The 25,775-nt window shown below is 40.4% G+C and overlaps 1 protein-coding gene across 1 annotated transcript in view; it reads left to right on the forward strand.

Annotated features, from left to right (window-relative positions):
* The window catches only part of ubr1 (ubiquitin protein ligase E3 component n-recognin 1), a 144,131-nt gene that overhangs the window by 105,725 nt on the left and 12,631 nt on the right, over window positions 1–25,775 (forward strand). The window contains exons 39-44 of the mRNA XM_062537372.1: window positions 780–927; window positions 3,432–3,519; window positions 17,447–17,583; window positions 24,191–24,299; window positions 24,390–24,446; window positions 24,531–24,608. Coding sequence (XP_062393356.1) covers window positions 780–927; window positions 3,432–3,519; window positions 17,447–17,583; window positions 24,191–24,299; window positions 24,390–24,446; window positions 24,531–24,608 — 617 coding nt within the window. The remainder of the gene's footprint in view (window positions 1–779; window positions 928–3,431; window positions 3,520–17,446; window positions 17,584–24,190; window positions 24,300–24,389; window positions 24,447–24,530; window positions 24,609–25,775) is intronic.

Here is a 25,775-nt window from a genome sequence, read left to right on the forward strand (position 1 = left end):
CCAACCCCTTTCTTCAAACTTCCCCCAAAGTCACGCCTCCAGAGGACCTGAACGTGTAATGCTTGTTCACGAGAGGGAGGGAGGAGCAGATTGCAGTTTGATAGATGCATCAGAATCCAATCATCGTTAACAGTCCGTTCAGTATGATTGGATAGTGTTTTTCCTGGATTGATCGTTCTAGAGGCCATTAAAGTGTTTAATATTTGTGTCAAAACTTTTAATTACTTGGTTGCAATGGGGGTGTGAATAGTATTTCAAGCAATATGTTAAAAAGGCTCTAGAGAGCATGCTACAAACATCTCCTACCCCACCTTTAAGTAACCGACTTAACCAGTAATTGCAGTAGTTCATCTATGTGGAATAAGTTAGGTAAAATACAATGATACAAAACATAGCAATTACATGACATCCTTTCATTGTCAAAGCAATGATGGCTTCTGATTTAATTTATGCTTATTGTCAATATAATGTGGTGCAAATGAGGTTAGAATCAGTGAAGCTCATCTCTACTATACAGGTTTTAAATCAGCTTAAGACCTTTTTACTTTCATTAACATTGCAAGATTGTTGTGATTTTTTTACCTTTATGTATATTGATAGTTAACGCCCCACCCCCATCTGAGTTGTACTGAGCTTGATTATTAAATGGAAATTTCATAAAACAACTTATTTCAGCCTACGTATAACTGCACAGATACAGCATATATTCCTCACTCTAGTTTCATTAACTCCATTGCTCACCCTTATTCTCTCCTTTTCTCTGTCTTGGTCTCTGTCAGGTGGGTCTGGTTCTATCAATCCCTTCTTTGTATCAGGAAGAGACCGTTGATCTGCAACCTTCATCCATAAGCACTGCCTATAACCACTTACATCTGCTGCACTTGGTCACCATGGCCCATGTCCTGCAAATTATGTTGTCATCACAAGGTAATCCATTTAACACACACACACACACACACACACACACACACACACACGCACACACATACATACAGTCATGGCTGAAAGTGTTGGCACCCATGCCAAAATTGACTAAAAAGAAGTATATAAAATCATCTTTTGGAAATTGATCTTAACCCTATGAGCCCTAGACTGTTTTAAGGGCATTTTCACTACCTCTAGTTAGAAGCATTTATCCTGGGCATTGTTGGTGCCATTCACACATGCTATATATATAGGGTTTTTTTAGCACAGTCTAGGCTACCCAGATCTGCTACAATATCATGTATAAATACTTGCATTGATTTGATTTAGATTTTTAAATAATACAAATTTAAAAATCTTACTTTACAAATTAATATTAACATTTAATATTTTTTTACTGCATTGCAATGAACAAAGTAAAGGCAAAAAAGTGTTTATTTGTCAAACAAATTTGGATGCAATATGAGTCTTGAATTAGATACCATACAGGAGTTTGCTAGGATCTCAAAACTATATTATGAACGTGACTTGCCATAGAGAAACACATGATGACATTGGATTATGAACATAGGCTATTATGCCACACAAAAACATGGGGTAAGTGGAGCTAAATGAAGTTATTATTTTGCTGTCACTTCGTCTGTTTTATGGCCTAGAAGGTTGTATTTGGTATCTGTGGATAGCTCTAGCTCTCCTCTTTCAACATGCGTTCCATATCTTTCTGAACGCGGTTTCAGGAGTAAATCAAACGAGAGTAATGGTAGCCAAAGCTGTATGACATTATTATTTGTTTGTCACTTCGTCTGTTTTTATAACACAAAAGGGTCAATGTCTTTGGAAAGCTCTGTTTCTCTTCTTTCATTTGATATGTGTGCCATGTCTGTGCGATGCCGGGTTCGCGAGGAATTCAAGCGAGAGTCCTGGATGCGCGGGTGAACGCAGAGCAATATAGACTGTACATTTGATATACTTTGATTTAACTTCATGATTTTATTTTATTTTCATACTTGATCGTACAGACAAATGTCTAGTCTCGTTGGAAAGCCCTGGTTCTGCTCTTTCGTGCAATATAGGTCTCATCTCGCTGTGACAAATAATCACGGAGCAATGTAACAGAGAAGAATAGATGTGTTTTTTGACACACTTTGCATCCGTCGGGCTCATAGGGTTCAAGGTCTGAGGCCTTTCAGACACTCTAAGGCAGTTTGCTACCACTTTAGATTTTTAAGTTTTTTGTCTAACTGAAAACATCCATGCAAAAGTGGCACATGGTTTTAATCTAGAAGTCCTAAGCAATAAGAAAATGAGAGTGAAGTGAATGTAAAGAAATTAGTTTTTATTTAAATAAGGTGCAAACACAACCTTACAAAATCCCATTTTCAAAGGTCTTCAAACTTTATAAAAAAGCACACTATAAATATATCTATCGAAAACTTTTGAAGTCTGCATCTTGTAAACATAAGTACTGGCTACATAAAAGTGGTTTCACTAGTAATTGTAAAAACTTCCAAATAAGTTTGATTTCTTCACAGCCAAGTGATCTTTCAGGTGCATACAGATTAGATAGGTGGGTCACACCTATAATTGTCCCCTCCCCACTGTCACTGGTAACTGTCAACGGGCTATCTGCCACAACAAAGGCAGCTCCATTTCCCCACATCTCTTGAAAAGAAGCCAAAACACAGGAAATCCAGATCAGATAAAAATACTTTTCTTTGGATAAATCTTTTAAAAGGAGTGTGTCTAACACATCCTTACAGATGTAACAGCATCTTTCTTGTAGCATAGGCTACTGCATTTTCTATTCGTAGTCCTCCGGTTAGAAAATTATGCTCATTGCAAACACAATATCGATTGATTTTATCCACTGGTGTTGTTGCAGGAATGCAGAGGGCAGCAAGCCAAAGATTTCTTTGTTCCAATGGATTTGGAATTCTGTGAAACATTATGTTCGTGTATGTCCTCTGCTTGTTATCGCAGCCCTTCAAAGCAGTTATCGCAGCACAGCAAATAATCATTTTCCTCAATAGATGTGAAACTAATTTCAATGTAACTAACAACCTTACTGCAACTTCTTCTCTTACTGCAAATACATGGTTATAGTTATGGTGTATTGAAGCTGCGGTGCTGCGTGGTGTCTTAGAAAAAGCCCACCTGTCACTGCCTAGTAGCAGAAAACTTTGTAGTCACGCTAGTGTTTTAAGCCTTTAAAATCAATTTTCAAAAGATGATTTTATATTCCTCTTTTTAGTCAACTTAAGCATGGGTAACCACACTTTCAGCCATGACTGTATGTGTGTGTGTGTGTGTGTGTGTACACACATACACACTGTTGCTGCTCTCTTTGAGTCGAGTTCCCTCAGAACATTTCCCTAAGAAGGGTGATCAGAGTCTGATTCAGGTTGATTCAAATTGGTTAGCTCCTCGCATTGTCCTAGGTTATAGGCATAACCATGAATTGTGTCTAGTTTTGTCAGTCATGTTGTATGATTTACATTTGTGACAAGACCCTTCTTTTGGGATGGAGGGAGATCAGGAAGAGGAGGCTGAATCAGCAGCTGCTGTGTACTCAACTGTGGCCAAGTACACTGTAGGGTAAGTACAAAGAATGTCACTTCTTGTTAGTTACACAGCCATGTTAGTGTTCATATTTGTTTGACCACATGAAATTGAATGTGCTATCCTATAATTCACTTTAGTTGGACATCGTTACAGGACATACAGTCCAATTCCTCCCATAGCAGCTTAGTCTAAGCATAACTGGGAAGGTCATTTGGTGATGGTTCACAGTGCCTTTAACACTAGAAGCGCCAAGCGCCGGTCATTTGACCGCTGAGGCGTATTACTTGAAGCGCCGTGTAGGTCTGACCTAGATATACCAAGAACCGCTGGGCTGCGGTCTTTTGACCGCAGTGATTAAAAAAATAAAATAATCTTTTCACTCGATTAAATTCCAGGACCCTACGTTCACGACTTTTCCTAAATACGCGTGTTTTATCACCCAGTATTTTTACATGATCAAAAGCACACCGGTACAAGCTAGTTTAGAGCTATTTTGCTCTTATGTGACAATACTGCTAGTCTCACGTTCGGCCATGTTTTTTTCAGACTGCTCTTCTCTTTTCTCACATCAGATGTCGCAAGGGAGTTTTCCTGTCAGTCAGGCATGAGAATAATATTCTACCATAAACATATAGTTTATATATGTGCAATATGTATTATATATGTGATTTATTTTATTTTAATACGTATTTTTCATTTGCATGGCATAGTCTATGGAGGCGATTTACAGTGGTAAAATGCAAGTTTGTTTGGAAAACGTTGCGACGTTGTTCTATTAGGCAGGCCCACGTGTGTAAAAATTATTTTCAGCTGAAATTCGTCGTAGCCTATTTAAATTAGTTTCGGCCAAATCATTCATCTGCGCTCAACTAACAAAGGACATTGGCAAGCGATCTTTATGAATTATTTCCAGATGAAACTTGTCGAATTTAAATTAGTTTCATCATCTTCGGGCAAACTGTTCTTATGCATTTATTTGGGCTTAAGCCTACTTAGTATGCCTATATACATTCATAGTTGTATGTCTTCTAAGTTGTATATCTTCTATAGTTGTAGGTTATCTTTTAAAGCTCAGGCTTAAATGTATAAGCATTTTCTCACATATTTGCTGGACTGACTGAGTTACGTCGCGTCAGACACCTATTTCCATCTGTGATTGAAACATCAAGTGGCGCAACGTTAGCTCCCTCGTCTAACACGCAGTCGACCCAGGTTCATATCTCGGCATGAGCAAAATGTTGTAGCTTACATTGACTGAATTCACTGACCGTTTTTCAACGTCGACGAACAATTATTTTTTGTTAATGATTTTAATAACAAACTATCTGAAATGAACGGATGAATCACAATACTGATTTCCATTAACGAAAAATAATTTCGCCATCCAATAATTTTCTAAGACAAATTGAGCTGCCATCTGATAAACTTTGGCTAAGCCAGTTAGACTTTTTGCATCTAAAAATAATTATATCATAGAGACACACGCGAAAAATAAACGATAGCCTAGAAAGGCCTACATGAGATTTTCCCACTGGATTCACCACATCAGTATTGTGCTCGTTGCTACGATACACAGGACTCACAGTGAGTTGAAGTGCACGTTCTCCGCAATGTTTTTTTCTCGCGCTGAGATGACATGGGGACAAGGTAGCCTAATTTTGATCTCGCTTTACATATACTCTCCTAATTCCTACGTAGGGCTACTCAGACTTTTGTTAAATCTTCAAGGACGGGTTGCACAAACACCAAAACCAAAGATTGATGATATGAACCAAATATTCTGGAACAGACGGATTTACAGCATTGAACGCGATATTACTGCGACTTCCACCATTTCCAGAGATTGTTGCGCTGTTCACAACGCATGCAGTCTACATTGAAGTGAAACGTGCAGAACTTTGTCCAAAATAATACAATAACATTGTGTGTTGAGATCTAGTAGCCTACAATATAGACATCTGTAGACATGAAGTGGCATTTAGGTTTTGGCTGAGCCGGCTAGCCAGCCAATAACTTCATCAGCCAGCCGTTATTCTCAAAGCAAATGGCTTCGGGGTCTATCCATTGCAAACATAGCCTATTTGAAACCTTCGCACATGGAGGCATTCAGTAGAAGAGCAATTAGGCTATTAGTTGTCTTGTGCGATCATTCCCCCTCCCCCATACACTCGTCTAACCAGTTCACTTAGGCTACAGACATCACTGCGGCATTGAGGACAACTGCCTCCCCACCCCCACCCCCTCTCTCTGCCCCCTGCATCTTTTTAGTAGGCTAGGCCTATTAGTTGTTTGATTTGTAAGGCAGAGCAGTTGGCTGGCTGTTTAGGCAACTCGTGGAAGAATGCGCAATCATGTTTCATTGCATATGCGCGTTTCAGAATGTTCGAATTCACCAGTGTGCGTGTAGTTGTGTGAATAGAAAAGAATAGAATAGAATATACTTTTTTGATGCCTTGCTCAAAAGAACTTCAGCCATGAACAGGTCGGGGATCGAACCATCAAGCCTTCGGTTCTGAGGCTGAAGCCCTAACCTAGGCTACAGCTCTGCCCCACTAATTCGAGAAAATGTGTGTCTCAATGCTGAATCACGAATTCACATAGAAGTTAGCTTAAAACGTAGAAACAATATAGCTCTTTTCAGCAGACATCGCAAACATAACCTACAACATTCGCAAAACGGAGAACATCTTTCACTCATCATTTTTAATTACTTCTCGCGCCTATGCCAGTAGCATGTCTAAGCAAGGAGTAGTATGTTACTGTAAAATGCTGTGGTATCCATGCTGCTGTTCCAATTTATGTATTCCCTTCTCCATAAGACCCCTAGACCATTATATTGCACTGACACTTCCATCCAAAGCATCTCAAAAGCCATCTGGAGTCTGACAACAATTTAGTCAACATAGTTTCACTCTCTTGGGTCTTCCTTGGGTCATTTCAGACCTTTCCTGAAAATGTAATCGAAAACCATCTTTAACTTTTTGAGTTGTCTTGCTGACAGACAGACAGACGCCGAAAACATAACCTTCTTGGCGGAGGTAATTACGCAATTACAATGGGAAACATTATTGTAATAAAGATATTACAGAAAACATCTCACCATGAGTAATTATTCATAATTTGCAAATTGTTATTGACTGATAAAAGTGATTAGGCAAGAGGCGAGTGGCACAGCTGAAGACGCACGAGATGTAAGCATGCACTTTTGAGCCAATGAGTTCAAATAATAGTCGAGTGTAGATTCATGTAAGCTATATACTCTGCTAGGTTTTAGTAAAGCATGATTTATTGGAACATCTGTTCCATACAGTCTCAAGTGCATGCAGATTCCTTCAAATGCTCTGGTGACCATCAAAATGCAGATGCAGTGTTACAGAAGTCGTACTGCTTGTTGTTAAAGGGAACGACCAATTCCACTCTCATTTAAAGAATGTTATGCCCAAAACACACCTCTGGTTGTTTATAACCAGACGCCAGATGGAATCAACATGAATGTGGGCTGGCCATGCCCAAAAGAGCCCCAAAAAGTTTTGCATGGGTGACCAAGCATTTTAGACCGTCATGATAGAGGCCTAAGACTGTACTGTGAAGTTACATGAGAAGTCAAGGGGAGTGAGTAAAGAGTTATCTGTGACTATGGATACCTCTCAATTGTCCTGCTTGCTGCTGTGGGCAAGCAACATGCAGTAGTCCACTTAATTTTTGATGTAGCATTTTGATAGCAGCATCTTCATTTTAAAGAGACCCTATGCAACTTTTTCATGGTCATAAAATCGCTTAGAAATCGTTGTTTTGCTTGACTGACCAGTTTCATCGAAAACAGTAATATTTCCTCCTGCCCCCAGTGTCCCTATCCGCTATTGCAACCTTGCTGTTTCTGCAGGAGACGATCGCTCCTTATTTACATCTGGAAGTCTGAGACGCGTAAGGAACAAGAAGAACCACACTTGCAATTTATAAATACATATAGCCAATATGTATAAATATACATGCTAAAGCTGTAGGGGAAGCTCTGAAGAGAAATATCCAAGCATAAAACGAGCGAAAACGAAAAGCGAAACCGAAACCGGAGATGAAAGCACTAATCACGTATGACAGACTGTGCTACTGGATATAAGACTTAAAGGTTGGGTATGGGATTTGCAAAACAGCCGGTTTGATACACAATTCAAATAAAGTCTTACCCTTTTTACCCTAGCTCCACCCATTCGAAGAACATGGACGTGCATTCATGCACGAGCAAGAATTCTCGCGTGACGTTTCTGTGCTTCAGATGGGGTTGCTATCTCAAACTAATTCTAACAATACAAACTATTCCAATTTTTACAGACTGATTGGTGCTTCGTTTTATGTGTAGACACCTAGGGCAAGTTGCTGACGAGATTTGGCGCTGTTTTGAGCAATGTTAGTGGCTTAAAAATGCGAATTTGAAAGCGTATGGCTGTAGGCCCTATGCTAACCCACTGTTTGCTATCTTGGGCTGGAGCTCTTGCCCATGCTAGCTCGTTACTGCGTTATCAACGAAAAATGCTTCTTCCATGGCTTAGTTGATGTTTTTTCATTCAGAAAAACACAGTTTTTTCAATTTCCGCCAAACTTATACTTTAAGGTGAGACACTACAGGTGAATAGGGTAAAAAAATTAACTTACAGATATCATCATGAAACTTCACCAGCTGATTACTCACATAAATGTGTGAAAAAAATGTATTGCAAGTTTTCTGTAATTTAATGTTTGAATATGCTAATTAGGCGTTATCTTGTTAATTATGCGTTCATTTGCATATATTTCAAACCTCAAAAACTCAACTTTAGACAAAGCCAGGTCCAAAATCTTTTTTGATGTTGTATAGCAAATCCAAAGACATCTTCAGAGGGGTTTATGGATATTTCATTTTGTTTTTCCAGTAAACCTGAAAATACTGCCAATACCCATAAAATCTTGATTTTTGCCTCATTTTTAAGAATAAAATGTCAGGCTTAGAATAATAAATCAACAAACCCCTCTGAAGAAGTCTTCACAATATACTTAGGAATAAAACTGGAACGTTTGGTGTATGTAGGTGATACAGAAGTGGAGTTTTTGAGCTTAGAGTGGGAGAGGAAACTCGTATCGAGAAAACAGCCTAGAAACCATAGAAACACAGCCATTGAGATACCGTTCTAAAGCCTAGACTCGCCTTTGAACTTTCACGATTGGTTGCTAATACAAAGGAAATGCCCATATTTGGATGCATAGCGTCATGCACAAGGAACAGGGCTTTCCAACGGTGTCACACACGATATGCTTCGGGTCGTGGTAGGACATGACACTTAAAGAGAAACTATGCAGGATTCGCGACTTCATCTTAAGTTTCGGTTTCGTTTTCGCTCGTTTTATGCTTACATATTTCTCTGCAGAGCTTCCCCGACAGCTTTAGCGTGTATATTTATACATATATAGGCTATATATAAATATATAAATATATAAATTGCAAGCGTGGTTCTTCTTGTTCTTTATGCGTCTCAGCCTTCCAGATGTAAACAGGGAACGATCGTCTCCTGAACAAACTGCAAGGTTGCAATAGCGGATAGGGACACTGGGGACGGGAGGAAATATTACTGTTTTCGATAAAACTGGTCAGTCAAGCAAAACAACGATTTCTAAGCGATTTTATGACTATGAAAAAGTTGCATAGGGTCTCTTTAAGAATGGGAACTTTTTGTGAAATTAGGAGAAATATATAGGCGCAAGTAGACAAAATGTCACGAAATAAACACCTAAATGTCCAAATCGGACTTTGTTGTTGTAGTAGGGTGAAAGAATACATGCTAAGGTAGCAAACTAGCACAAAATCACGAAATTGGCCGATGCATGGAAAAACAATGTTTTCACCTGCCTTGTCTCGCCTTACAAAGTCTTAAATTTCAGATTCAAAATCCTGGGGGTACCCTGTAAATGAACCATACATTTTTCAGTAGTCATCATTGCTGGTGAAGTTACTTTGAAAAAGTAATTAGTTACTGATTACTTATCCAAGAAAGTAATCCAGTTACTTTGCTGATTACCTTTTCCCGAAAGTAATTAGTTACTTTACTAATTATTTTACGTAGTTACTTTTCATAAAACACACTAGGCTGCACCACCTGAATATGCTATAAAGCAACAAACCTTTCAGCCTAATTCTAGGCCTATTCTTTCTGCATATTCCATCATATAAAATAGAATCAAATGCAGTGTTGTGCATAAACAAGTTAAAAAGGTGTTAATTGAACACATTTATTTTTCTGTGAACTAACTTAACTGCATGCAACACATTTGTAAATGAAGAATTTGAACGCAAATTCGTTCAGATTATGTGAAATGAAGGAGCGCCACTCAGTTCCAATTAAACGTTACGCAGTTAACATGCTCGAATTGCCTGTATGTCACGCTCCAATCTTTCAGCGATGCTGCGGATATTGCAGAATACAGGCTGCATTGTTACAACAACATTCGAAACGAGCGCGTTGTATTCACCCTCCATGCTGTCGGTGGTAAAACAAAAACAGTAAGCCCTGTGACAGGCTGACAGCGACTGCATATTCTACGCCACCCCTCACTCAAACACGCAGAGATTCTCTAATGTATAATTAACCGAAGGGTCGGACCTCTGTTTAGCAAATCTCATAGGCTACTGCAGGTAGTTATGTCTGAAAGCGACTACAGAGAACACAGATGATACAGGCTCTACCTATTGTTTACGGACATTTTGCTCATTGTCTTGCAAAGACTCCAACGGTCCAAATGTAACCTTGTGTCCACCAAAAACAAGTTCGAACATCAACAACCTGAATTTCGAATTTGAAAAGACATTTGAGTTGAAGCATCAGTCCAGAGTGAAAGCTATCAAGGTTTTGCTTGTGACGTTTTGGGTCACGTGATTCTTTGTTCCATCACCGACTGGTAGTCAACTGGTAGTCGACCTGACTGTAGTCAACGCACTGAACTTTTGCTGGCTAGCCTAACTTTTTCATACTTTAATTTGATTAATGGCTAGATATGGCGATAAGCGCACACTGCCGCCTCATGGAACAGGCACAACAAGCCGGCATATTTTAACCACGTTTTTAGACACATGAGTCAAAAAGACGTCTCCTTTTTCCGCTAATTTTTAGGATGAACAAAGTCTATGGACTTGCTATATTAAATCCAGTAGCCTACTAATTAGACTATGTGCCATGTCCGATTTCGCATGTGATGTAGGCTACATTTAAAAATCGACAGCCGTCTGTAAGACTAAGGCCAAAACTTATTTATCGTAGCCTAGGCTACTGTATTCACCCATACACTATCCACTTTCTCGAAAAGAATGAAAGAAGGGATGGACTGCGAGAGTATAGCCTAGCCTACAGCAGCTTTCAGACACTCAAGGTGATGAGGTGCTCCATATCAGTGTGCTGCATTATTGTGACGGGCTTTGTTTCAGGAAACATTCCTCAACACTCCGTGAAAGACCTCCGATGCGCACTAGCTATAGTTATGGGGCCGTAACTCAGGAGGATATAATTGAACCTATAGATTGTCCCGCATAGGGCATTATACCCTAACTTGACGTTTCATAGCGCTCATTCTAGCTCACGTTCAGAATGATAAATTCGAAATGTTGCGTGGGAATGAGCATATGCTGTTGTGTGGTCGCGTCTTAAACGAGGGCCTTTTTTAACCGTGTTGCCTTTTTAGCGTGTGGCTTAAAGCTTAGATGAAGATGTTGAAAATAAAATGAAAAGTTTGGGAATCGCTGCCTTAGACTATAGGCTTTCACTATATTCATTCACCCGGAGCAGTGGCATAGACTTTGTGTTGAAGCATTTACTTTTGTACCACTTCATCATCTACATCGGATTTGGAGACGCACAAAGACGCCTAAAGATGGTATAGGCCTACAGACGGCCGATGTCGGCGCAGCAATGTTAGCTAGCATTAGTCAACGTGAACGAAAACGCAAGCTTCTAAGTGCGTTGTATCAGGTGCTTTCACACTACGGCACTCCAGCAATTTGCACGTCTTTTTAGGGGTTTGTTTTGTCCGAGGTTTCATGCTGGAGGCAGCACGTACATTGGCAATCAATTTTACGCCGGGGATATTCCTCATGTAGGGGTAGCCTACACTTATTGCCCTCTCCAGTGTAAGCGGTCATGTCGATTACACTAGCCTACATTACGTCCAACGCACCTCGGGAGATTTAAAATCTGACTGATCAAAAGCAGCAATAGCAGAGACAGAACACATGACAAAGTTTAAATCCACAAAACTTGCAGTCATTTAACTTTGACTAGCACAGAATGTAATCGGTTGTCATAGGCTATCCAACGATAAAACAAAGCAGAACTTATGAGATCTGTCCTATCAAGCTTTTATCATTACAACTGATGCTAGCCAGGTGCCATTTAGAAGCTAGACAGCGAACATAGCTAAATAAGGACAGTTAACTCTTACCTTGATGGTCTACAAGTTATCCACTGTTATTTCCGTTATGCATTATTCTCGATATGAGCTAGTGGTAAAGCCTTTAATTAGCGTTTTAATTTGCTAGCTGCATGGTTTGTTTGCTGGGAGTTCATTGGACTGTTATTTGCTAGTTTTTGTACTTTGGCAATTGTACATGACTGTTAGCTGTTGTCCAACGGGCTATAGTTACGCTAACGTTAACTTTTAAAGCTTAGCTTCATTAATGTATCTGTATTGTCTCCTATGAAATGTCTCCTACTGGGTCAGCTGCCGTAGCGTCTGTCACCGAATGTTGACTGTTTGTCCGAGTGAGTGGAGAAGGCGGGACTTAGCCATTATTGTCTTGTGCGATCATTCCCCCTCCCCCTCACTCGTCTGACTAGTTCACTAACGACTGCCCCCCCCCTCTCTCTCGGCAGACACTTGGTCTGAGTCTGACACTAATTATGTAAATGTCAAAATGTGTGTTTGAATGCTGAACCACGAATTCACATAGAAGTTAAATATAGCTCTTTTCAACAGACATCGCATATATAAAAAAAAATCGCAAAACTGAGGACATTTTTCATTTTTTTATATATTTTTTGGAGCGATTTATGCGTTTTATCTGGAAAGGATCACGGAGTGGGATTCTAACCCGGGTCGCCGGCGTGCTATGCAGTTTCCCTAACCAGTAGCGCCACAGCTAGGATCTTTAAATTATCCTGCGCCTATGCCTGCTTAGTATGCTTTGGTTTGCAGAGTAATCCTCATGAAAATGTAGGCTATATGCCTACTTTCGCGGGGGACAGAGAGATTTTTCAAAGTTAATACCTAGGCCCTCTACGAAACACAGTAGCCTACAAAGCCTTAAATCTTTTAATCGTAGTTCCGTATATTCAAAATTGCGCTGTTAGCAGTGGAGGACAGTGAAACTTAATATTGGTTGTTTATCCGGTCGCACCATGCCTACCAGTGCATGGCTTTGAATATTTTAACAGTTGCCATATATAAGGGATTCAGTCAGTCGAGTTTATTTGATATTCATGGCATGCACTTGAAACGCTCTGACATGTTAACTGACGTTAGTCATTAATTCACCACATGATAAAATGCTGTCGTAGGTTTAAATGAACGCATTCCTCCTTTTTAAAATAGCCTATAAATAACATTTGTAAGTAGGCCTAGCACATAAATGTAGCCTAATGTCCATCTTGTCCATCTCTTTCGTCTTCGCCTTGACAACTATAGCCTATTCACGCAAATGCGGTCTTGTAACCGCAATGAATTAATGAATTAAGAGGTTGCCTATCAAGCCTTCCAGGTTGAATTGAAGGCTATTTCCTTCTGATAGGCCTACAGGCGATTTTCTAAAACCATTTTCATTTATTTCAACAATGGTTTATTGAAATGTCGTTTGATTAATTTCGCCAGTCATCACCTTCATTTTAATGATTAAATGATATTAAAGGAGTCGACTATTGACGGATCTTCATCATTAAATGCAGTTGAAATGCGTGTTGAAACGTTCTGCCACCTGGTGGTTGTTTGGGTACATTGCCTTGAGGCCTGAACACACCAACCCGACCGGCCGACTGTCGGACTATCAATCGGGCTCTCGTCTCTAGTGCTGCCGCGATTAGTCGACGTATTTGAACTAATTGATTATGAAAATTAGTCGACGTCAATTTTTTTAGTCGACTAATCGTTTTGCCATTGACCCCCTATTTATTTTTGGTCTCCCGTCTCTAACGGCTGTAATGTTGATTCTGTTATAAACTCTTGTTGCCAATAATGTTTTAACCTCCTGAGACCCTGCGTCCTCATATGAGGACATTACATTTAGGCTCTGCTTTACCTTGTGCTTACTTTTTCTGAATAAAAACCTATTGTCCTTATATGTGGACACTTCATTTTACCCTCTAGTGTTATCAGACACACAATATAATGTTTTGGGAAAAAGCAATATGGCGTCGAAATCCACCTCCACGCTTTACCGGCATACGCGTGAGAACTATCGTCATGGTAACGTGCCAGTGAACGTTATGACATTTTTTTTTTTTGTATATGTTTGTGAACAGTTGTAGTATGATATGGCATCAAGTTTCCCCCATTTCGATCATTGCAAACAGACCAGGACGTGTTTAACTTTCATGTCCTCATACGAGGACATCGGGACTGAAATGTACGCATAATTTCATTTTTAGGCTACATATTACATTGAAAATTGTCGTTCATTGGCCATATCAAACTACTGTAAAGCAATAATGGAAGTCAAAGTGTGGACATAGACATAATAGAGTAGCCTGAATAAATAAATCCATTGAAGGAATTACAAAAATAAATAAATAAACAAATAAGAAACAAATAGAGCAGAACTGTTTCGCTTCAATTGATTGTGGATAGACTTCTCTCCACATGGGTGTGACCCATACGTACAACTAACATTTACAAATAAACACTAAACTTAACCAAATTAATAACAGGACATTTCTGTTCAATAAAAACAAACTGTTTTCTTAATAGTTGAATCTTAGGCACTTGTAGTACACACATGAATATTCACATTCTTTCTGGATTGGCAATCTCATTGTATTTTATGGTAATAGAGACCCAATGTCCTCATACGAGGACATCGTTTTTCTCAAAAACTACTTGATGTACAGAGGTGAAAATTTTTTTGTATGTTTATGAAGCCCTACTAAGCCAAAATAATTGAGTGAAATGAAAAATGCATTCAAATTTACATCCAGGGTCTCAGGAGGTTATGCACCAGCAGCATAGCCTGAGTGCCTGCCTGCTTTCAGCACGATTCATAGTCAGAGCTAAGCGGGGGGAGCTGAGCTAGTAGGCTAGTCCAGACTCTGACTAATAGGTATTGTGGAAATTGCAATAAATAAAGTGAAGAGAGTGTCTCAGAGAGTGTCTCAATATCAGCCTACAAAAGTAGGCTGATATTGATATGAGCATTTCTATATCTACTGTATGGCTATATGTCATGTTTTGGCCCTTCAGTTGAGTTAAAAATAAAATGGACACAACAAAATAACGAAAACTTGATTTGTAAAAAAAAAAAATAGTAGTTTAGATTAGTCGGCTAATCGAAAAATTAGTCGAAAGATTAATCGTTAGAAAATTAGTCGTTAGTGGCAGCACTACTCGTCTCCCCTGGTTGGTCAAAAAAGTGCCACTGAACACACCGAGGCGACGCCGACGCCGATTTTATGTTCTACACGTGTGTGAACTGTGATATATTACCCATAACTGCAGGCTTCAGAGTCAGCCGAGCCGAGTAGATATAATGCAGGATTCGCAGAACCAATTGCCAGACGGACTTCTCTGATTAAGCAATAAGAAGATATAAAATAAGTATATAGTGTGTATTATTTAATTGCCATTGCTTGTGTGTGAGGCCAACAAAACACTCTCTTAGGCACAGAATAAATTACTTTTCGCCCGTTAATCTAGCTAGCTTGCTAGCTAATATTAGCAAAGTAAACGAAAAGTGAATGGGAAATAACCTGAAATAACACAAGTTCAGAAACTTAGTTTTAGCAAAAATGTGTTAGGAAGGTCTATCAAAATGGGTTCGAAACTTACATTGCTGAACGTAGGGCTAATGGTTAGTTTTTAAACGAAGTCTTCTGCTATCTAGATGTTACGAAGGGTTAAGACTCAACCAATCAAATTGGTAATTGAGACCGACGGCCACTGGCCGACTTTACATGTCAAGTCGGCCAAAACTGGCCAAAATTAGCCCCGACGACGACTGGCGACGGCACAGGACACACCAAACAGACTCTAGTCCCCGACCGCCCCCGACTGCCAGACGGCCGATTATCGGGTTGGTGTGTTCAGGCCTTTAGCCTAAAAAAAAATCGGCTGGACAGCCTACGGGATCTCTCCGGGATTGCCGCAGCAAAAGGCATTCTCAACCCGTATGTTTCCGTAATGTTGCCGCCACAGCTGCTATAGGCCTATGCATGCAATCACGGAAAAAATAGCCCTTGATGATCAAGTGAAGTATTACGTGTAGCCTTTTAAAGCGCCCTATGTCAGTGAATAGTTCCATCTCTCATGCTGCAGCTGCAGCAAGGTATCCTCCTCTTCCGGTGTAAAAACTACACTCTTCTGACAGCTCGGCCGCATTTCTGCCCAGCGAACCAAAGCCCAATTGATGGAAATTCTACATTAGATGTGAACAAACGGAGGCCGTATACATTTCACATGCTTCATGTCTGAATTTCCGCTACCGTCAGAAATGCCGCAAGCAATTATAGCAGAATGTGCGTGAAACCGGTCTGAAAATGGCTATTTCATGTTAAACTAATGAAATATTTGCTGGCTGTGGCAACAATTTTTAAAGAGTATAGTTTGCAACATATTGAAAAAATGAACTGAAGTAGTTCATTTTTTGGAGCTGTGAACTTCGTTCATAATGTGGAATTATGAACAATGAACTGAACTAGTTCATTTTAAAATTTGTGAACGATGAATTGAACTAGTTCATGTAGAAAGTGAACTTTCCCAACACAAGAACAGTCAAGCATTGCTGTTTCATTGGAAGACTTCTGACAAACAGTGTTAGCTAGCTCTCTTATTCTGCCTGCTGGTAAGATAATATGGGCGGCATAAAAAGGTATTCTAAATAACTAATTCACTAAGCCATTTACCTGCACATTTATTCTCTTTGATAACATTCTGCATATCCTCCATCACCTGCACCCGTTTTTAACGATGACACATGGAAAACGATTAAACAATTTTTCTTCCTATTGTCGCTAGCAGCCAACTGCTACGCAAGTAGTTGCCATTTCTCAATCTGTGTTTTGATCATAAAAAACACATTTCTGAGATATTTGCAACCGTAGTAACTACAGTAGGCCTATGTGTAACATAATGTAACCCCGCTGATATGTACGGTTCTGCGTACCACTCCAATTGTAAACAAACAGTCACATGACATTAAGGCATTATGACGTTCGTAGATGCAAAACCTTAATAGGTAAAAGCATTAGTCATCGAAATGAAATTAAAGTAGAAAGAAGAATGAAAGTGAAGTTAAGATAGTAAAAGAAGTCCAAGCCCGAACTATGGGAAAAGTTTAGGAAAGCCCCAACTCATGTAGACTATTAAATGCAGCATGGTCATGCTCTCTCCCACACTCCATTGTCTTGCTGATCACGTCTGTTGTTTACATCTCTCGCAATGTGTTGCACCACTGATTGTCATCAGACAGTCTCACAAGGCAATTAAAATCACGGTTTAGTAACGCAGTAATGCAGCCTGCTTGCGGGGAAAGTAATGATAATCTAATTACTGTTTTTGCAATTGTAATCCCTTACTTTACTCGTTACTTGAAAAAAATGTAATTGGATTTCAGTAAAGAAATATGTAAAATATGATTTTAGCATTTGTGTGATTGTTATCTCCATTGCAAATATATTTAAGCACCATTCTGTGTGATTTTATTTTCTTGTCTGTTTCTTGTCTCTATGTTATTCCTTCTTAGTTTAAGAACTGACATTTCAGGCTGTTCTGTGGCGAACTCTGTGAGGAAAGGGGTCCTTCCCTTTCTACGTTGTGCTGCACTGTTCTTCAACTGTCTGACAGGAGTCCCCCCCCCTGAGGAACTTTTGGATAAAGCAGGTAACACTCAGAAAGTGTGACAAGTAATTAAGAATGATAAATATAAATATAGCCGCAAGCGGCGATGGCGGGCCCGAGCACCTGAGGTGCGGACCTGTGACATTTCGAAATCTAACAAAACAGCATGTGCGTGTTGGTGGGCATATGCATGAGCAACACACATGCCCACCAAATTTGGTTAATTTTCGTGAATGTATGTGTCAATCACAACAGACAACACGCTAGGTGGCGCTATAGAGTCCCTAAGCCACACCCTAGGCCAAAGCTCTGTCTCTGACTAGCAATAGCAATAACACACATGTCCACCAAATTTGGTTCATTTTCGTGACTCTATGTGTCAACCACAACAGACAACGCTCTGCTAGGTGGCGCTACAGAGTCCCGAAGCCACACCTTAGGCCAGAACTCTGTCTCTGAGTAGCAGTAGCAATTCCAAATGTAGCTGCCAAATTACATCCAAATTATAACCTTTTTTCTGTCTATAACATCAACTTCCTGTTTCTTTAATAAGACGCCATAATTCAAACCTTTGCCATTTCAATATACTTTGGAAATCCAAAAATCTGTTACCCCTCAAGATCATTTTACTGCTCATATGACATGATTTCGATAAACGGTCTAGGAGAAGTATTTCAAAATACGTGATGTGCAAAATTCATAATCATAATCATAACTCAAATTCTTTTAATATTAACTATATGGTTTAAATGTAAAAGTTGTTTGGATTAATACAACACACATGCCCACCAAATCTGGTCCATATTCGGGAATGTATGTGTCAACCACAACAGACCACATGCTAGGTGGCGCTATAGAGTCCCTGAGCCACACCCTAGGCCAAACCTCTATCTCTGAGGATCAAGTGCAATTCTACATATGGCTGCGAAATGACAAAAGTTTTAGAGCATGCCAAGTTATAATAATAATAATCTGAGCAAAAACAATAGGGCCTTGCACCTACGGTGCAGCCGCACATCAGTGCTCGGGCCCTAAATAGTGTTGTAATTACTTAATTCATTGTTTTTAACGTTTTAAATAAATTTGTTGTGTCAGATTACCTTGAAATGTAATCCATTGCTGAAATAGTACACATCATTTTTTGTAATCAGTAGTGTTATTCATTAGATAACAAAAAGTATGTAATATAATCAGGGCTCTACAGTGCGCCCATTTCACTCACATTTGCGAGCAAATATTTTGGTATGCGAACGAGGAAAACAACACAGACGCACATGTGCGAGTGCTTCTTGCAGCCCAAAATGAAGCACTGTGCACAGATGCAACGAGAGTTAAACGTTCTAAAATGTATTAAACATTAAAACCGCACGAAAAGCTCCGCAAAGCAGGCAATACAAAGTTCAGAAATGTATCAAACATTAAAACAACACGAAAAGCCGTGACTCGGGTCTACCATAGACTGGCCAAACTGCGGCCCGACGTAAACTAATTAAAGTGCGTCCCACCAAGCACTTCGGTTATGATTGGTAGTGCTCGCTATTTTTCCCCAGCGAAAGACGGTTAACTTTACTGCAAACTACTCTTCTTAGATAACTTTTACCATGTCAATGTCAAAACAGCATGTTACATAGCGATGATGCTGTTTGTAATCTCCATTGCAGCGGATCTAATTTACGTTATGCTACTCCATGTAATTGTGCGCACGAAAGGGAGAGAGCTGGATGCAGGATGGCTTGTCATTGTTGATAACTGATTTCTCCTTTTTATGAGACGTTTAAAAGAAAATCACGAAAGCAATAGTAGCTTCACTACTGAGCATTTGTAAACACACAGCAAACCACTCAGTGGAGTTGGCAAAATAGTCTTAAAGTGACAGGGCACCGCTTATACATTAATTAATTTAAACAGCATCATAACCATATTTCTTAAGACATGTATTTTATACAACATTATTACTTTGTCATTATTATCTAAATGACACAATACGTTGTATATGCACACTGCATTGTGTGTGGCAGTCTAGTGCTGCCGCGATTAATCGACATAATCGAACTAATCGATTATGAAAATTAGTCGACGCCAATTTTTTTAGTCGACCAATCGTTTTTGCTTTTGACCCCCTATTTATTTTTGGTCTCCCGTCTCTAACGGCTGTAATGTTATTAATTCTGTTATTAAAGGTTGGGTACGGAATGAGCAAAACGGACGGCAGAGTTTGAACATATACAACCTCAAGTCCCGCCCTCCATGCACGAGCGACAATTCAAATGCGCAGCGCGAGAGCGAGCCAGGCTAAATGAAATGCCAGCCTGGCGTCTACAGCACTATGAGCTCTAGTCTCCATACAATCACTCACATCAACTTCCCCAATTACATTCTTTATTCACCTCCAAAGGGTTGTAGTACATATGGTTCAGTAGCCATAGGTGTGTATATGTGACAGAATCTGGTTTGTTCTTACCAGGGCGATTATCTCCTGAAATATCCGAGTTTAGTGCTGGCCCGTTGCTTCGCCTATTCCACCGTAGCTCCAAGCTGTTAAGTTTCGATTTCATGTTTACAGCACTCTTCGTGTCACGGTAAAATGTAATTTTTGCTACATAGCTTATTTATTGCGTGGGTGATTGAGTTTCCGTAGGTATCCGCTGCCTTAGTTAGTTTGTATAGAAATGAAGTGACACATACAACAAGAGGGGAACATGGACGTGCAGCAGCAGGCAGTTGGTTTCGTTTCAGCACTGACTCGCGGTCACCAGCTTTCGAAAGGGTCGCGCGCGGTGGGGAGGGGGAGCAGGAAGAGGAGTAAGACGTTAGATTGACGAACGAGCTGTGAAATGATAGTATGGGGTGAGGAATTCTATTGGCTGGAGTTTTTCGAGCCCTGCCCGTTCCGCAGATGATTGACGTGTTTAATTTCCATTTCAGTGCTTCCAACTTAGTGGCTATAAGTGGGTTAGGAATAGGATTTCAAGTGATTTTGCAAAAATGGCCAACAAAGCTCATTCCATACCCTACCTTTAACTCTATAAAAGTAGGCTGATATTGATATGAGCATATCTATATCTATGGCTATATGTCATGTTTTGGCCATTCAGTTGAGTTAAAAATAAAATGGACACAGCAAAATAACGAAAACTTGATTTGTTTTTTAAAAAAATAGTCGTTTAGATTAGTCGACTAATCGAAAAATTAGTCGAAAGATTAATCGTTAGAAAATTAGTCGTTAGTGGCAGCACTATGTGGCACCGGCCAATTTTCAAGTCCCAATGAGCCAAAATGTGTTGCCACCTCTGGTCTAACTTACCATGCAGGAAAAGTACAATCAGTCGTAATTCTTTTGCTTTTTGTATTAATTCAGGAAGTTGGTGTTGGTGTGTGTAAGTTCTGCACCGTAAGAAATGTTAACGTAAATGAAAACATACAAAATGCCCCCATTTTTTTTCTGTGCTCCTACATTTTTTTACTTAGGGGCACGTGTGCTCCTGGGGAAAAAAGTAACTTTTTAAAGTTTTACAAAGTAAAAGTTACTTTGTGACATAAGGCGCCGCGCTGTGGCTGCCTGTTGCAGCAGCTCCCGTTTGTTTTGTGTTTTATGTCAATATTAAGTGTTTTTTTTGTTAACGTTTTCAGTCTGTCTGTCTGTCAATGACATACTGACCTTTTTGTTCATCCTTTTTTAGAATCGGATTGAACATATATAGTGCTTAAATCGTGTATTTTTCGCATATCGTTTTTATATTTTTATCTATTATGCTGGCTCGCCATGACAACGCAGCCGGCCGCATTGTTTACCTTTGCGACCGGCTGATAGCGCTCTCCAAACCACCACTAAACCTAGGCCTGCTGTCAGTAACGAGACAACAAATCCCTGTGGAGTTGAGGAGAAGACGTCGGGGGTGCTGGGCTGGTGTGTTGAAGAAAGCAAAGAGAAGGAGATTCAAACCTTATATTCCATCGATTGTCATGGGGAACGTGAGGTCGTTGGCAAACAAGATGGATGAGCTTGAAGCACTTATAAGATCACAACGGCAATATCGTGAATGCAGTATAATGTGTTTCACTGAGACATGGATGCAGGAGCATATTCCGGACTCTAACATCACCGTCCATGGATTTCTGACCGTGCGGGCCGACAGAGATCGCAGGCTAAGCGGTAAGAAGAAAGGAGGGGGACTTGCTGTGTTTGTGAATAGCAGATGGTGCAATCCAGGGCATGTTAAGGAACGCATCTGCAACCCTAATATCAAACTGTTGGCCGTGAGCTTGCGCCCGTATTATATGCCAAGGGAATTTACCTGTACCATTGCTGTTGCTGTTTACATCCCGCCATCAGCTGATGCCGATGCCACGTGTGACGTCATCAATACAGTCACCGCAAAGTTACTCACACAACATCCAGGTGCCTTCATGCTGATTTCAGGGGACTTTAACCATGCTTCTCTCTCTGGAATACTTCCAACTTTCCAGCAATTTGTTAACTGTTCCACCAGAGACAAAAAGACCTTGGACTTACTGTATGCAAATGTGCATGGCTCTTATAGTTCTACAGCTCTGCCCCCACTTGGTAGATCAGACCATAACCTGCTTCTCCTCACACCCACCTACACACCTATTGTTCAGCAGCAGCCAGTGACTACAAGGACAGTTAGGAGGTGGTCACAGGAGGCTAACAAGCTTCTTCAGGAGTGCTTTGAGGTTACTGACTGGGATGTGCTCTGTGAACCCCATGGGAATGACATTGAATCAATGACAGATTGTATAACAGAATACATCACCTTCTGCGTCGACAATGTCATACCTACCAGGAAAGTAAGATGCTTTGCCAACAATAAGCCCTGGATCACCAGAGACCTAAAGGAGTTACTGAATAAGAAAAAGAAAGCCTTTAGGGATGGTGACAGAGAGATGCAGAGGAGCGTTCAGAGGGAGCTTAAAGTGAAGCTGAGAGAGAACAAGGAGGAATACAGGAGGAAGCTGGAGAACAAACTTCAGAATAACAACATGAGAGATGTGTGGATGGGCATGAAAACCATCACAGGTTTTAAGGTGAAGGGGAATCAGGCAGAGGAGAGCCTAAATAGGGCCAACGAGCTGAACGCATTTTTCAACAGGTTCAGTACAGGCAACTCCCCTACCTCACCCAGCCATTCAGACCTCTCATCCTCCTCCCTAGAACATCCTGTGCAAGCCTCCTCAGTGAGAATGGCTAAGGATCACTGTCCCCAGCCTTCAACTCCCACGATGGACACCACCTGGTCAGGAAGCGCTGAACCTGCATCATACCCCTCCCCCTCCATCCCTCCCACTTGTTTGTCTGTATCTAGCAGTCAGGTGAAAATGCAGCTGAGGAGACTAAACCAGAACAAGGCCCCAGGTCCAGATGGTATCAGCCCAAGAGTCCTGAAGGTCTGTGCGGAACAGCTCTGCGGTATTCTGCAGCACCTTTTCAATCTCAGCCTGAGCCAGGGGAGAGTGCCTATGTCTTGGAAAACATCCTGCCTTGTTCCGGTCCCAAAGAAACCTTCTCCATCTACCCTCAATGACTACAGACCAGTTGCCTTAACATCGCACATTATGAAAGTACTGGAGAGGATGGTCTTGGCCCATCTGAGACCACAGGTGACCACCTACATGGACCCATTACAATTTGCATACTGTCCAAAGGTGGGTGTTGAGGATGCCTTAATCTACCTGCTCCATAGAACACACTCTCACCTGGACAGTACTGGCAGCACTGTGAGGATCATGTTCTTTGATTTCTCAAGTGCTTTTAACACCATACAGCCTGTGCTGCTACGTGAGAAGCTGCAAAGGATGCAGGTAGACACCTCCAGAACTTCATGGATCATTGATTACCTGACTGAAAGACCACAGGTTGTGAGACTGAAAGGGTGTGTGTCTGAGCAGGTAGTTAGCAACATAGGAGCACCACAAGGGACTGTGCTGTCTCCTTTTCTTTTTACACTATACACCTCTGACTTCCAGTACAACTCTGAGTCATGTCACCTGCAGAAGTTCTCTGATGAATCTGCAGTTGTGGGGTGTATCAGTGATGATGAGGAGACAGAGTACAGACAACTGGTGGACCGCTTTGTGACAAGGTGCAAAAACAACCACCTTGAATGTGGCTAAGACCAGGGAAATGATGATAGACTTTAGGAGGGTCAGTTGGAGGCAACGCCCACTAAGCTGTAACAAGTCAGATACAGAAATACTTTTTTACCTACTGCAATAGCACTTTATAATGACTCCCATCTGGGCAGAGAGAAAGGAATAACATTTTAAATATTTTTTCTGTATGTATAAATGTTTGTATGTTTTTGTTGAATGTTGTGTTTGTATGATGCTGAAACACTGTAATTTCCCCTTGGGGATGAATAAAGTATATCTATCTATCTAAGCGTAGAGCCCTGAATATAATTCAAATAATCCAAATCCAAAATGAGGATCCCAGTAGTTAATTGTACCCCAAAAAAAACTCTGTTCTGTTTTTCATGAACAAAAATCATAATCTCAAGTTTCAACAAACTCTTCTCTAATTATATTGTTTGTTGATGACTATGCTACTTAAATGTGAAATATAAAGCATACAGTAAATGTGGTTGTGACTACCTTGTCTGTAAGTAATGTTGTTTGTTGTTGTTTGTAGCTTCTTCAGAGGTCCAAGCAGAGGCACTGTGCTGTTACCTTGCTCTGCCCTCTAACTTGTTCCAACTGTTTCATAACCACTCGGACATGCTTGACCCCCTGATACAGAGGTAAACATATATACACAATGTTTATCCCAGATTGTGATTTTAAACCACATACATTTGAGGTTTATGAACCTTTCTTTTTTTTTGCCTTAGATGGTGTGTGAACCCAGCTATTTTCAAAGCATTAAATGGTCAATTGCCAACCATCAGGTAAGTCTCCCCTTTTCTGAATGATCAGTGTTTCACAAAATAATGCAGCCTTAATAACAACTTGACTTATGGTCATGGTACCAGGTATCCAAGGAAACGCAATCGACTAATCAATCTTCCAGAGGATTACAGTGTGCTGCTCAACCAGGCCAGCCACTTCAAGTAAGTAAATATACTGCTGGTGTTGACCTACAGTTGACTTATGACTTAACAGAACTTGATAGTCCAGCCACCTTTCACAACGCTCCATCTGACCTTCGCAACAAGTTTGTGATCAGCAGCTTGATGACACTTCACTGTAGAGTCCTGGATCAGGAAGTACCCAACAGGTAGCCAGGGCAAACCGGACGCAAACACAAAGAGGAGGGGTCTGTATTTGGTCGATGCATGTAAACATGCAGTTTATCTCAGACGAGGATGTGTGACGTGTGTGTAGTCCAGGCCTAAAATTCCACCAGTGTCACTATCAGATGTCAGCAACAATGGCAAACAGTATTTTGTCATTTTTTGTACCTGTGGTTAGCATTAGCCTGTTGTGCACTTCAGATATATGTGCCTTTGCTATGCCATATAACTGGTCAAAGACGGCTACTACAATCTTCATGTGTATGCCTCCAATTAGAATTTGACCTCTCATTTTGTCAGTGTGAGCGTGCGTGTATAGCCTGTATGCGTGTTGCGAGGAGCAAACATCAATGAAAACCTGAGAATGAGATGGAGTTTCATTGTATCATTTATAATCAAGTGGAATGGATTTGACATGAAAGTCGGGGATATAACGAACAGTTTTAAAACAGCACTGATATTTTGCATGGCTGTGTGTGTGAAAAATAGAAGCCTAGGATTGCATGAGCAGAATGTAGATTGTATTAAAAGTGAAACTAGAGAATAGCCTACTTAAAAAAAAAAATAGAAGTGCCTTTGCACCAAAAGAACGGGACATTTGGTGTCCCAGGAAAGATGATACATTTTCTGGGACAGACATCAGAAAAAGAGAATAATCCCGGGAAAACCAGAAAGTGTGGAAACCCTAGATTTGACATGGAACTATACTCTCATCCAGGCATAATAATCCAGGATCAATATGGGCATAGCAACACAATGATGTAACTTTAGAGGAGACGGGTTTTAAATAGGAAAATTACTAGCTAGAGCTAAAAGTGGTATCACCAGACTCAGAGGACGGCTGGATGAACTGAAGAAAAATCAATTGTTTAACTCAAGGGGGAGGTGTAAAATGAGTGTAATTCCCCAAATGGTGGAATATCCATTTAAGCTTCAGAATCAGAATCGGCTTTATTGGCCAGGTTTGAGTAAACAAACAAGTAC

This window comes from Sardina pilchardus, chromosome 5 (assembly GCF_963854185.1).
Source record: "Sardina pilchardus chromosome 5, fSarPil1.1, whole genome shotgun sequence".
Taxonomy (NCBI): Eukaryota; Metazoa; Chordata; class Actinopteri; order Clupeiformes; family Clupeidae; genus Sardina; species Sardina pilchardus.